Genomic DNA, 13,886 nt, shown 5'->3' with positions numbered 1-13,886 from the left:
AATTAAACTTTGCAACTTAGCAAGTAAATATGGGTATCCTCCTGGGTATTTCAAATAGCAAGATACAACAAAGATACACAGATAATTTATAATGGGGTATAATAACCCAAAGTCAAGAACAAACAGGGAAAAGAGCCCCAGAAGTAGTATCTTCCAAGTAGTCTGTTCCTCAATACCCTGATATAAAACATTTTAAATGGAGACAGAACTCCCAATAATGGATTTTTCAGTATCACTACTTTGACATAACAGAACTAAGTGCATTCTGTTTCTCGAGAAGTTATCTTGCTCCCAGAATCATTAAGAAACTCCCCTCAGAAGTTTTACATAACATATATACAAGGCACGTATTTAACCTTAACACAGACCTCAGTTTTAGCTGTCAAACAACAATAAGCACTCAATTAATAAAGATCAGAGGAAGTCACTTGGTGTGTGAAAACAACAAAACTAGAGATTTCAGGAATTATGCTCATTCCTATGCAGGGCAAAACCACTTCTGCTCGTTAGAATGGGGCCTCATAAGTAGTACACATGTCACAGGCATTTCTTCTCATTTCATACAACCTCATGTCAGGCACAGAATACCAAAACACCAAATATATCATGTAAAACCATGATAAAATCATCCCTAAAACCACACAGGGACTATACCATGCACCTCATGACCCAGAAAGTATTGCTACTAATACTTCTGGAAGATTCATGAAAAATGCAGGTTATCACTTGCCTCAGGAAAACTTTAACGAACAAATCACTGGATTTTTACTCACATCAGCAACATTCCAATTTTGCTTCAAGACAAAATGTCTCCAGAGAAGCAAGTAAATAGGATGCTGACATTTGGAGGGCTCACAACACGACCATTACAAATAAATCCTAGGAGGAATATGCTCCAAGTATGTTCTGTGGCAGCTCAGATAGTCTAATAGAAGTCATAATTTCCAGTCATGCAGGAATTTTTAATTCTGAGGTGAATTTACCATCCCTAAGTTTTTAATCCAAAGTAAACTCTGGGGTTTCTTGTAACAAGTTCATCTGCTTTTAATGCAAACAGGGGCTGCTTAGGATAATGGGAATGTTCTTTTCCTTATTTAAAACAGAACATTCAGAGTTGTTTTCTGAAGACTACCTAATTACCTAAATGATAGAGGGAGGGTAAAACAAGTGTTTAAATTTCAACAGGAAACTAGTTCTGGCAGTACAGACCTGTCTTCAAATGTCCTGATGAAAAAAATATCACTTTGACAGGAAAGTAATCTATGGAGAACCTTCTAAAGTACATTCAATAATTAGTTTAACAGAACATGTATTTTAAAGCTCTTTGAGTAGGAAACTTTAAATGTCAGAGTAGGCATATCAGTCTGAAGCACCACCTTTCTGTGTAGCCAGCTATCATAAAGTGTCCCTAAAGGCAGCAGCACTACAGCCTGCAGAGTCTCAGGATACACAGACACAACCAGCTGCCAACATCAGGCAGAGAATTCACTGTCCATTGTGGGATTTGAGACTTTTGAGCAGTTAATGCAGCTAAGTCATGCACTTAAATTAGCAAATGCAAGATTTACAGATGCTAGGGCAACCTTAATTCCCTCTTCCAGTGGGTCTGTCATATATCACAGACTTTAATTACCTGAGCACACACTGCATTTCCCTCTGGACTCTTACATCAGCCAGTTACACCAGGAAGTGGAAGGGTCAAAAAATTGAGGTTGAAATAGCAGCTGTGATTTTAGCAATTCATATCTGCTTGGTTCTACAACTCAAGACAGCCCTGGCTTTTTTTTTTGAAGTCGTACCATCATGGTTTGAGCGTGTCCACAGAACCTTTTTCCACAAAAGTGGCTGGCATTGAGCCAGCTCTGCTTATATTCAAAATCTCATACCACATTTACTTCAGAAGTTAAATATTTGTGAATGTTGTTACACTAAATGCTATTATACCAAACTGCTAAATTAACTATCTAATATGCAGCTATATTAATGAGATTGCAATCATTTTCACTGAAAATACATATAGAAAGAGAGTGTGTTTAAAACAAATGAGGATCTATTCCCACAATCTGATCACATAAATGGGTTTTCAAGTAAAGATGGCACACACTTCCGACAAAGTCAAAGGTCTTTCAGGAGTCAGGAAAAAAACCTCCCACATTATAGAAAGCACTTAGCCATCTTACCCTCCAAAAAAAGAAGGCTGTGAAAATAAGCCTCAAAGACCTCACAAAGAGACACTTATTTGGTGATGCGTATCAAGAAGAGAAATTCTATCAATGCCAAAAAACCCAGCAGGTTTCATTTCATCCACTTTCACGTTTTACATAGTCCAGTTTAGGCTTGACCCTAGAAAGATTTGAAATCCCAGCCATGGAAACATTTTTAAAAGAGACAAAGCAAACTCTAACTCATTTTGAGGGTGTGGTAGAGCTTCAAAACTTCAGTAGACAAGAGAACCACCCAAAAGGCTGTGGTCAGGCACAGCCACCAGCAGCAACACTAAACAAATACCGCAGCCTGGCTGCAAGTAGAGCCACAGGCATCATCTGCAGCAACTTGGTAGAAAATGGTCAGAGCTAAGTTGGGTAGAGACAGATCCTGCAGTTCTTCTTTCTTCCCAACAACCACTTACTACAGAGGCAAGGCAGTGAAGGATTCTGAAAGACATGAGCAGGCATTTGGCCATACCCCATCACAACTAAAAAAGGGTTCACAAGACAGCAAACTCCCATCTAATCTTTCATCCCACAAGATTTCTGGGCAACTAAAGATTAACAACAAACAAAGTTTAAGTTGCTTACTCTACCCACACTGCCCTACAATTTCTGCAAGTCACCCCACTGAGCATGGAGCAGGGCAGTGGACGTGTAAGAGCCTTCTTTGTCAAAACTGCAAAATTATAAATCATCTTTCACCACCAATCCCTTTCCTTAGAACTGAACTTTCTCTTGCCTTTCAGCCTCTCTTGTGTTCACAGCTCACTAGCACAGTCAGGTATTATGTTCAGCTTCAACTGCACAGGAGCTGGAGTCTTCAGTGAACTTGAGAGCACTCTGAAGTCAAGGACAATCCTTAAAGACACTCAGGAAAATGTAGGGGCTGTTACCATCACAAATACCTGTTAAGCAGCCTCTTAAATAGGTTATGAGACTCTCAGGTGAATGGTCAAAAAATACACAGCTAATTGCAGACCAAGGTCTCTACTCCATAATTTAACCAGAATTCAGTTCAGTTATGTCAACATGCATGTACAACAAAATGGAGCAGAATTCACATTAGGTACTATCCACTAGAGGCCAAAATAAAGAGAACACAGACTAAAAATATGGTTAAGACTTACTACCACTGGTCATCTGATAAGGAACTTTCAATTTTAACACACTAAATATTTCTCCCATTCTTATTTCTCCTTTCTTCTCTGACAACACAGAGCTGGAGAGATGCTGACCTGAAGTGACCCACTGCAAAACTCAAACTACCAGCAGACAAGGAGATCCAGCGAATTTCAAGGCAGAAAGTCAAGTACTACTCCCTTGCAGAGGAGAAGTACAGTACAACCAGTTTTCTCATCTATCTTCACAAGTGCTGTGCCAAAAGGCAGCTCTGTTACTGCAATGCACTATGTGCTGCAATTTGAATATTGCTTGAGATTTTGAGGGGAGACACAGACCTGGTCAAGAAACCACCACCATATCCAAGCTCACAGAGCCAAAAGTGAGTTAGGCAAAGCCAGCAGCCAGAGTGTTTTAATACAAACTCTCTGCCCCAGGAATAATTTTTTTAAGCAGCTCCAACTATTCAAGCTTAAATTATCACTGAAATTACTGAAAGTGGGATGGTAGATTATATTATTCCCTTATACAACAAAAGGGAAAAGAGGCTAGTATGCCTGTCCCACTTTCTGACAACATTCAGCCTTACTCTTTTTTTTCCCCAGAAAGCAATCTGGTCCAAGCTGAATATTTACACAGAGGAGTGAGAGAGAACAAGAGTTGGAAGGAATTCTGAAGCACTTGCACTTAAATAAGCAAAATTTAATTTTACATTTCAGAGAGACAGAAATGGGAACCAAGTCCTGACAGACTTATGTACCTTGGCTTGTTTTTCCCAGGACTGCAAAAGGTAGCTATGTTATTTGGAGCTATGACACGACAACACCACTAGAATCAGTTATGTCCATTCTGATGTACAGCAAACAGGGGAAAAAAAAAAAAAAAAGAGAGAGAAAAAAAAAGTATCCACTGGAAGCTGTCCATGCCGAAGGAGACCACAGAAGGAATGTACTGCAGCAACTACCATGTGGGGCAGACTGATGGTGGGTTCAGTCATTGAGAGACAGCACCACCACAGTCCCACACACATTTCTATGCCCTCCCCAGCAGCAGTGACAGCACACAGCTGGTGCCACAGCCTCCTGAGCACCTCAAGCTGGCTCACCGCCCATATGCCAGGCCAAGGCACCCCATTTGAACTGCCATTTACAGAATCACAGGATGGTAAGGGTTGGAAAGAACTCAAAGATCATCCAACCCAAACCCCCAGCCATAGTCAGGGACACCTTCCACTAGATCAGGTTGCTCAAGGCCTCTTCCAATCTGTCCTTGAACACTGCCAGGTTTGGGAAAGCCACAACCTCCCAGGGTGACCTGTTCCTGATGCAGGGTGTCTCTCCAGTCACCCTGAGGCCTCTTGAGATCCTGGAGGGTGCTTTGAGGTCTCCACACAACCTTGTCTTCTACAAGCTGAACAGCCTCGACTCTCTCAATCTGCCTTCACAGGAGAGGTGCTCCAGTCCCCTCAGCAACTTCACAGCCTTCTCTGGGGCTGCTCCAACAGTTCCATGTCCCTCTTATGCTGGGGACACCAGAACTGTGTGCAGCACTCCAGGTGAGGAGAGAGCAGAGTAGAGGGGGAGGATCCCCTCCCTCAACTTGCTGGCCACACTCCTTTGGATGTGGCCTAGGATTCCACTGGCTTCCAGGGCTGGGAGCACTCACTGCCAGCTCATGGCGAGTTCTTCAACAACCACAATCCTCAAGTCCTTCTCCCAGGGCTGTTCTCAAACCCTTCTCCATCCAAGCTGTCAGTGTGTCTGGGATTGTCCTGACCCAGGGCCAGGACCCTGACCTTTTTTGTTGAGCTCCATGAGGTTTCCACTGGCCCACTTCTCGAGCCATGTTCTCCAGGATGGCATCCCTTCCCTCAAGTACGTCATCAGCAACAATATTCTCATATTACAAGCCTGTCTGGTGTTTTTTAATCTGGAAACTAGAACTCTTTTTGGAGACTGAATTTATGCTGTTTTTCTTTCAAGTAGGCAACCTACACTTTCCTCAATCTCATTCTGTCAGCTCACGAACCATATCTTGCTTTTAAATGAACTTATAACGAACAAAGTATTTTCTGTGTAACACCAACATGTATTAGTAAGTTGATCCATATTCTGAAACATTCATAACTGAAGTCTAAACAGCATTTGATCCAGGCTGAAAAAGCACTTTCATGACCCTCCGGCAGAGCAGGAGCACTTTTCTGGGTCTTAATTCAATTTAACATACTCTGCACTTTACACACTATGCATTTGCACTTTATTTCCAACCAGATCTACTCTTGGTAAGAAATCTACTTCAAAATCAGATTGCTAAGAGAACTGGATTTTTTCTCCTGCTTATTTGCATAGACTATAGACTACTCAGTCTGTTGCCAACTCCACCCAGTAGCTCCACCATTGCATCAAATTTACTGTCTCCCTTTTTAAAGGGTTCCTTAGATTTAATTAAGTGGGTTGTAGTTTATTCTGTGATACACAATCCTCAGAGAGCATGGGAAACACTCACCAGACTCCTCTAGGTTAACTTTCTACTGTGTCATGTACAAAGCATTTCTTCCAAACTTGTCTTTGCTGCAGAGTGCAAGAACCACAAAAATCAGCCATATTTTCCAAGTCCTACTGTCCAGTCATTTAATAGTGCAGTACAAAAAAAGTATTTATAGAACACTAATAGGACCTCAGCAGATCCTTACAGCTACACTTCATCCTTCATCTCTCTTAGACAACTCCTAATATGAAAAAAATATCCGAATAACCAGCTGCCAGTATTTCACAACTTTGTCAAAAAGCCATTTTCTTCTCATTAGTTAAGAATTACTACATGCCCTTCCTTTTATTGCATATGCCCAGGCTCATGGTTTAGAGTCAACTTCACATGCTGTTTTGCTCATTTCCCCAGCAAAACAGGATCCCTTCTAGACAATTCCTCAGCAGAGGAATGATGCTGAGGGCAGCAATGAACTGCATCAGAACATGCTCACTATGTTTCCCAACAGGTAATTTGTACACTTCAGTACCAGTATCCATGCTGTCAATGCGGAGATCCAGATGTACCAGAATAAGGCACAGCCAAAAACCCTTTTCAGCTACAGCTCCAAATGCAGTACTAATGAGAGGCAAGGGCAAGGCATTGCATCTCCAAAATAAGATGTTAAGAAAACCAGGCATCCTGTATTTTTGTCCATACAAGACTGAAAATCAAAACCTTAGCCAGAGACGTGATCACAGGATAAGGATATTTTCGTACACAACAGCGGCACAATGGCCATCATCCACTCCTTTTTCAGCCAAGGATAATCAGCTAAATCAAGAGTACAAAAGCACTTAACTGAGCTTACAAAATAAGGTAACTTATCCTGAAACAAGACGTACTTTGCCTCCCCAATCCCTTTCCTGTCAGTAGCAGGGAACAGTTTATGGAACACAGGCTGCCTTATCATGATTTATGCTATATAGGCTTAAAGGGAGCTGAGCCTTATGAGTCAGTTCTTGCAATTCTGTGCAAATCCAGGCCAAAACCCATCTTTCAGACTGTTGGCTTCATTTTATGCCATGGAGGGCGGGGGGGGGAATCACCACAAGTCTTCTGCACTGCCTGAAGCTGCTGGAATGCTAATTAAAATTAGACACTGCAGAAAAGAAGCAAGCATCGAGCAGGAATGAAAAGACACAGCCCAGGAGCTGCAGCAGGTTATTGAGAACAAAATAAATAAAACAGTAAGGAGAAGATGACTGCTAATGGTCCAAATGGGCACAATTCCTGCACATTTCTTCTCTGTAACCCCAGAAGCACAAGGAACTGTGGTTTCAGAAATATTAACATAACTTAGGTTTCACTAACACATTATTCCCTGGTTACAAACTCAAAGAATGACTGTTAAAAAAAGAGACAGTAAAGTTGGACAAACAACATCCATTCTGCCTTGTTTATCAGGCTGTAAAATGAGCTAGTGAGTTCTTGAGGGAGAGCAAAACAAACACAGGTCATTGCCCTATGGAAGCTGCATTTCAATGCATCCAAGGAAATTTCAGAACAATTGTGTAGGCCATTCCTTCCTAGCTTTCAAGTGCCTAACTCTCACCTAACCACTGTAAATCTCTTTTACATGTCAGAGCTATTTGTGTCTCTTATATCCTGGCTTTGTTTTTAGGACGCATAACAAGAGTGAAAAACATTTTCTGCTATCTCCACTGGTAACAACTTCCTTGCATTCAGATGTCAGCAGGACTCAAACCCTGAACTCACTGCTACAGCAGTTAACAGAGCCATCACTAACTGGGCAAGGGTGGAAGATTTGTTAATCAGAAGAGCCAAGTGATTAACTGAGTTATCTTTTCACAATGCTGTGTACAGTTAATCAGCTCCCTTGGTTCACCAACATTGGCCGTATGTAAGAGGTTACTAGAGCTGAGCTGAGACTGAGAGAACCCTGTCCACCTTTTCATTCCAGCATTCCAGCTCCTCAAAATCATCCTTGCACGTGGGACAGAACTATCTCAGAATTTGGGTACGACTTGCATTACAATAGTGTTGGAAACCTCATACCACTGCAGCTGTATTATTTGGAGCCATGACATGGCAACACCACTGGAACCAGCTATGACAATCCTGATGTACAGCAAACAGGGGAACAGAAAAAGCTATCCACTGGAAGCTGCCCATGATGCAGGAGCTTTCTCAGGACAGTTTTTGGCAGGCAGCAAGAGGATGGAAAGCGTACTACACTTGCCCCAAATGTCACACAGTCACCACAGGAAAATAGAAGGGCAAATCAAATAAAAGTTTACAGGAACATTTATTGATCTGTTAAGCATAAAATCCCAGTTTATTAGCTGTTCCACTAGCAAACTTTAAACTTCAGAAAGCCATGCTCAGAACGGTTACACACAGTAGCAGGTTTACAACCACACTGAGTGAAAGTCAAGAAGTTAAAGAAGCATTTCAGAACAGTTCAGCAACTTCTCTTCTCTTGTTCTACTGGACATTAAGATACACACCTTCTCTTCATGCTTAACACACAGCTTGTAGGAAAGCACAGCTACAAAGATAACAACAACTGTAAATTCTCTCTTCCTCTGTTTTCATAGACTCACAGAATGGTTTGGATTGGAAGGGACCTTAAAGACCATCTTGTTCCATGCCCCTGTCATAGACAGGGATGCCTTCCACTGTCCCAAGTTGCTCCAAGCCCTGTCCAACCTGGCCTTGAATACTTCCAGGGATCCATGGGCAGTTTCTCTGGACAACCTGTGCCAGGGCCACCCCACCCTCACGGGGAAGATTTTTCCTTCCAATATCTCACCTACCCCTGCCCTCTGGCAGTAAGAAGCCATTCCCCCTTGTCCTGTCCCTCAAGGCCCTTATCCAAAGTCCCTCTCCAGGCTCTCTTGGAATCCTTTTAGGAACTGGATGGGGCTCTAAGCTCTCCCCAGTGCCTTTTCTTCTCTAGGCTGAACAACCCCAATTCTCCCAGCTTTCCTCAATACCAGAGGTGCTCCAGCCCTCTCATCACCCTGGAGGCCTCTTCTGGACTCACCAAAAGAGGTCCATGTCCTTTCTGTGCTGGGACCCCAGGGCTGGAGGTAGCTCTGCAGATGGGGTCTCACCTGAGCCAAGCATTATCCCCTCCTTGCAGCCCAATTTTCTCTTTTAATGCCCACAAAATCAGCCGCCCTATTTAAGGCTTGACATTCCAGCATCCTCCCTCTCTACAGGAGAACAGTTTCTGCAATGCTTCATTCTTGACATGACAAGACAGAGCTATGCTAGCACAGAGTGCTCTGGAGTTCAGCCTGGCATGGCTGAGACAGGAGCTCCACACCCAGCTAAGCTGCAGGTTACCTCAGACAGTGGCTGCACTAACCTTTTCAAAGGACACTATTCTCACATTTTTCAACTCACCTGGTGTATGACAGATCACCATACGAGTGCTGATAGGTTCCCTCCTTCTATCAACACTGCTGAACTAAATCAGAGCATTTCAGCATGGATAAAAGAGCCCTGGCATAAATCAGGCTGAAGCCAAATCCCAAAGCACACTGAGGAGCAGGCCACTGCTGTGGATTTCTTAGCATGCTTGTGTAGGCTGCCTACCATACGCTCATACTGCCTTTTACCAATTTAGTCTCTTTAATTGAAAAAACTACATTTTCAAACACTATTTCCCTGTTCCCACATCACTGTACATCATTCCCTCCTGAAACCCCTTTAAAGGTAGTCCTCTGGAGTACCTCCACCTGGATGTTCTCACACAGCATTGCCATCACACAGAAACAAGTGATCAGCAGTGTAGATAGCCCTTAAATAAACATCACCTTTATACCTCAATTAGTTGCATTCTCTTGCTGCTCATACCTATTGAAAACAAACTATTTTTTAGCTATTCAAGGTTAAAAAAAACCCCTCATATTTCTTTCACACAGATAAGGGTACCAGAATACCAAATAAAGTAAAACACTCCATGGTTATGCAGGCAATGTTTGTAACGAGTTCATACCCTCAGGTACAGAAAGGAAGTTTGCAAAAACGAAATTGAAATGCTATTGTTTTGATTAGATAATTACTCAGATTTCCAGAACTCAACAGCAAGCAGACATTGGAGCTAGAAAGTCACACTCCAACAAAAAGCTAAGCAGTGCACAGTAAGCTATAAACACAGCAGTACAAACAGCCCATTGTTCTACTATGTTTTATCATAGAAGGTATTCACAATAATCTCATCATGCTCTGTTTCTCCCCTCCCTTGTAACACATGGCAAGCCCCTTTCCTAGCAGTAGAGAATGAGACATAGTGCTATAGTAGATAAAAATTTGGTTTACTTTGTGAAATAATCTCTTACAAAAAAAGACCTCTTTTTTTTTTTTTGGACTGCTAAAGGGAAAACATAGTATGAAGAAAACAGAAAGCAGCCTGAGCAGGATTTACTTCAGCAATTTTCCAGATTTGACAGGGACCTGTGAAATTCTTCCAAATTTCAGCTGCCACCAGCTTCTGAGCAAGTTCTGGATCACTTATTAGTATTTTGCAGTACATGTCTCGCCCAAGTTTCCATTCCAGAATGGAAGCCCCTTTTGTTCAGGCTCCACTGGTGTCTTAGTGTCATGCTCAATGGAAAATAAGCCATCAATAACAAGGGGAAAAACACCTGATTCACTGACATAGACTTTTACCTCTGTCATGTTCACACATCGAGCTGCAAGCAAATCCAGCAGTTTCAGAAGGAAAGACTTCCTTGGTCCAAACAGAAGATATTATCTACCTGGTGTCACATTAAATATACCAGAGCTCTAGTCAAACTTGTCTCTTAATGCCTCATTATCATCTATCACGACACATTCCCTGCAGCCTTCAGCTCACAAGCACTAGGACTGCACACTGAAATACCACTTCCTGGTCCTTGGAAGACACTTCTGCTTCAGATCTGTGATAGCTGCTCTCCAGCTGACTCATACAGCTGAAACTGAGACATGCTCATCTTCTTGTTACCATAAACATCAGAGTTTCTCAGTTCCTTCACATGAGAAGGTGTGCTGTTCCAGAAGGAAAGATACCACCCTTGTTTCTGACCCAGCTGGGACACTAATTTTCATTCATGATAGTATAAGGTGGAATGCAAAGGGAGCAATAACTCACCTACCTACAGACAAAGCACTTCTCAGTACATATGAAAAAACAGGAGCAAAAATTTAAAAAAAAAAGTCACAATAAATCAACATACACTAATGGACATAGTATGGACATATACCTGCTTTGATCTTACCAACTGACCTGCTGCTTTGCCCTGACAAAGTGAGAGCTTGGGACTCATCAGTCTTATTTCACTTGTTTCATTTCTGCACTGTTTCTCACCATCTCCTGTACATGGCCACCTTTCAAACAACTCCCTGTCTCAAGGAGCAGTAAAATTATCCTTCCCTCAATTTCTGGAGGCTCATCAGCCTTCTCCAAGGTGATCTCTCTTTGATTATAGCCCACAAGATGGGCTGAACTCAGTCACCAAAGCAGGGCAGCCTTGCTGTTGTTCCTATTGCTTGTCAGTTTAGTCAGCTGTCAGCTAAACTGCCAGCTGTCAGCTAAACAGCCAGAAGACTACCAAGACAAGGAAGTTTTGCCATCTTTCAAATAGGTCAAATCAGTTAATAAATGTCCAAAAAACACCATCATGGTGCAAGGTAAATGGCAGGAATGGGAAGAAAGGCATTTCCCTTTTAGCAACGATGAGCTATTGGATCAGCTCAAGCTGCATGTGAAACTGTACCTTATCCTAAACCTCCCAACCCAGAGCAATTATCATCCTATGACAGTATGGAGTGCAACAATATATAGGATCTCCATAGGCCACATCACACAGTTCTTGCCTGAGAGAAAACATGATAACAGTTAATCATTGAAAAGCAACAAATCCCCAAGACCTTTCTCCTGTACTATCACCAGCACAACACACATGTACGTGCTCTCCTCCCCATCTCCCACTAAAAGGCCTTTTAGTCTACACATAACCAATCATGTCTACACCTTTCCCTTTCTCTGTTATTTTTCAAGAATTGCCCAACCTCTTACCAAATTGCTTATAACCAAAAAAATTCAATGTTGGGAGCAAACCAGCAAGTCCTTAGAAAACAGAATAGAAGGTTACTTTGCAAATCACCAGCATTGAGCACAGTAACAAGCACACTAACACAGACATCCTATTCTCAAAGACTTTGCCCAGGGTCTTGCTCATGGCTTGTCACATGAGTCTAAGCTTAAACAGACAAAATCGTAAAGTCTCTGATGTGAAGAGTTCATGTCCAAGCAATGCCTGAACTTACCCCTCTTATCTGCTGGCTTTAGGCAGGGACAGTGCGTTACTGTCTCTGTCTGAGGATTTCACAGCACAGGAAGTAGCCTGGTACCCAAAGGAGTCTGTTCTAGCTTTCTCCTATCCAAGTTACCACTCAGGCTGGACCACATATTTCTTAACCTCATCTCAATGAGAGTCACAGACAAACTCAGAAAAATATTTACATTTACTGGCTCCTAGTAACTCAAGAGCTGCTGTTCTGTCCCATCATGAGAATTATCAAATAATCCTAGTATGCAAACACACTGTGTTCACTTTAAGCACCTTGTTTTGTTTATGTGAGACATTTTCACAAAATCTGCAAGGTCTTTTGCTAACTTAAATAAATACCTTTTTAGGGAAAAAGAAACCAACTAATCAAAATCCCAGCCAATCACCAGAACAAGCAGAGGTTCTCAAGACTCCTCTTACACCAAGCATGAAGATTTTGATAGGTCTTTTTACCCAATAAGCCATGGAAAGGCCTGGCATATTAGTCTGACACACATAAACGACATGACAGACTGCCACTGGCAGGTAGGACAGAGCAAGCTGTAGAAACTGTTCACAGGAAAGCAACAGCTTTCCTGGTCTGCACTTGTTAAAGTCACTGATAAAGCAAACAGAAGATGAGTAATAGGAAAAAACACAATTGAAGTTAAAACAACTTCAGAGTTTTTATTGACTAAATTTTTTAAAGGAGCTGAGTTTTAATACAGTGAACAGAGCAACACTTCTAACAGCAAACCAGGCTAGGATGATGCATAAAACATGCTAAATTGAGTTGCAAGCAATTTTGAGAGACTTAGCTTAGCGAGAAAGTTGGGATCAAACACACAACCCCTTAAACATAGACAGGAGATAAGGCTTTCCAATAAAATCTTAGATGCTGTGAAAGTCTGTCCTATGAACAAATAATCAAACTTAAATCCTGTGAGTGAAGTAGGTCTGGCATGGGACTGACATGCAAGGAGCAGAAAGTTCCAGAGAGCACATAGATACCATGGCAGGGTATTTAGGTTGTACTTTCCCAACTTTTCCCAATGTACTTCTACAGGAAGCACAGCCCTCACTTCACCTGGAGCAAGCCAGCCTCCTCCACCCTGTGGGACCCTCACCTTGTTGTAGAACTCCTGCTCCCTGGGACCACGAGGTGGTGGCTGCAACTGCTTCAGGACAGTTCCATCTGGATGCTGCAGTATGCCTAGAAGAGAAGCATTTCCTTCAGGGCTTAGTTTTAAGAGGTACAGCTTCCTTTTTGCCTTTTTCTTTTTTCTTTTTTTTTTTCCCCAGAAACAGTGACTTCACCATCAAGGACAGCCTGTTGAAAAGCTGTACTGCTTCCACTGCACACACAATAGAGATAAAATTGTCAGCTCCTACATATAACCCTTAGCAGAGGTTTGCTTGCATTCCTCTTATTTCTACCCACTGAATGATTTCCTGGGTGTAGTTCTGCCCAAGGCAAACACAATACTGGGATTTGACATTAAAACTTCCACCCCAAAAACCCCATCATTAACTAAAAAAGATTACATAGACACTCCCCTTTAAAACAATTCATAAATTGTTTTCCAACAATGCCAAGACATTAAAGGAGTAGCCCATTTAATGCATTTCTCACTACTAGAACAGAAGTAAATCTCCTGTGGATGTATATCATACTAGTGGCACAGAAAGAATACGTCATTACTGAACTCCAAGCCATCAGATGCTGCTATTTGTATCACCCATA

At 42.0% G+C, this 13,886-nt stretch overlaps 1 protein-coding gene across 1 annotated transcript in view; it reads right to left on the bottom strand.

Annotated features, from left to right (window-relative positions):
- The window catches only part of IPMK (inositol polyphosphate multikinase), a gene marked incomplete at its 5' end in the record, with an annotated part of 40,510 nt that overhangs the window by 22,873 nt on the left and 3,751 nt on the right, over positions 1 to 13,886 (bottom strand). The window contains one exon of the mRNA XM_083866203.1: positions 13,270 to 13,355. Within this exon, the coding sequence (XP_083722329.1) occupies positions 13,270 to 13,355 (86 nt within the window). The remainder of the gene's footprint in view (positions 1 to 13,269; positions 13,356 to 13,886) is intronic.

Source organism: Zosterops lateralis (assembly GCF_965231275.1).
Source record: "Zosterops lateralis genome assembly, chromosome: 8".
Classification (NCBI taxonomy): Eukaryota; Metazoa; Chordata; class Aves; order Passeriformes; family Zosteropidae; genus Zosterops; species Zosterops lateralis.
This window is presented reverse-complemented; position numbering and strand designations above follow the sequence as displayed.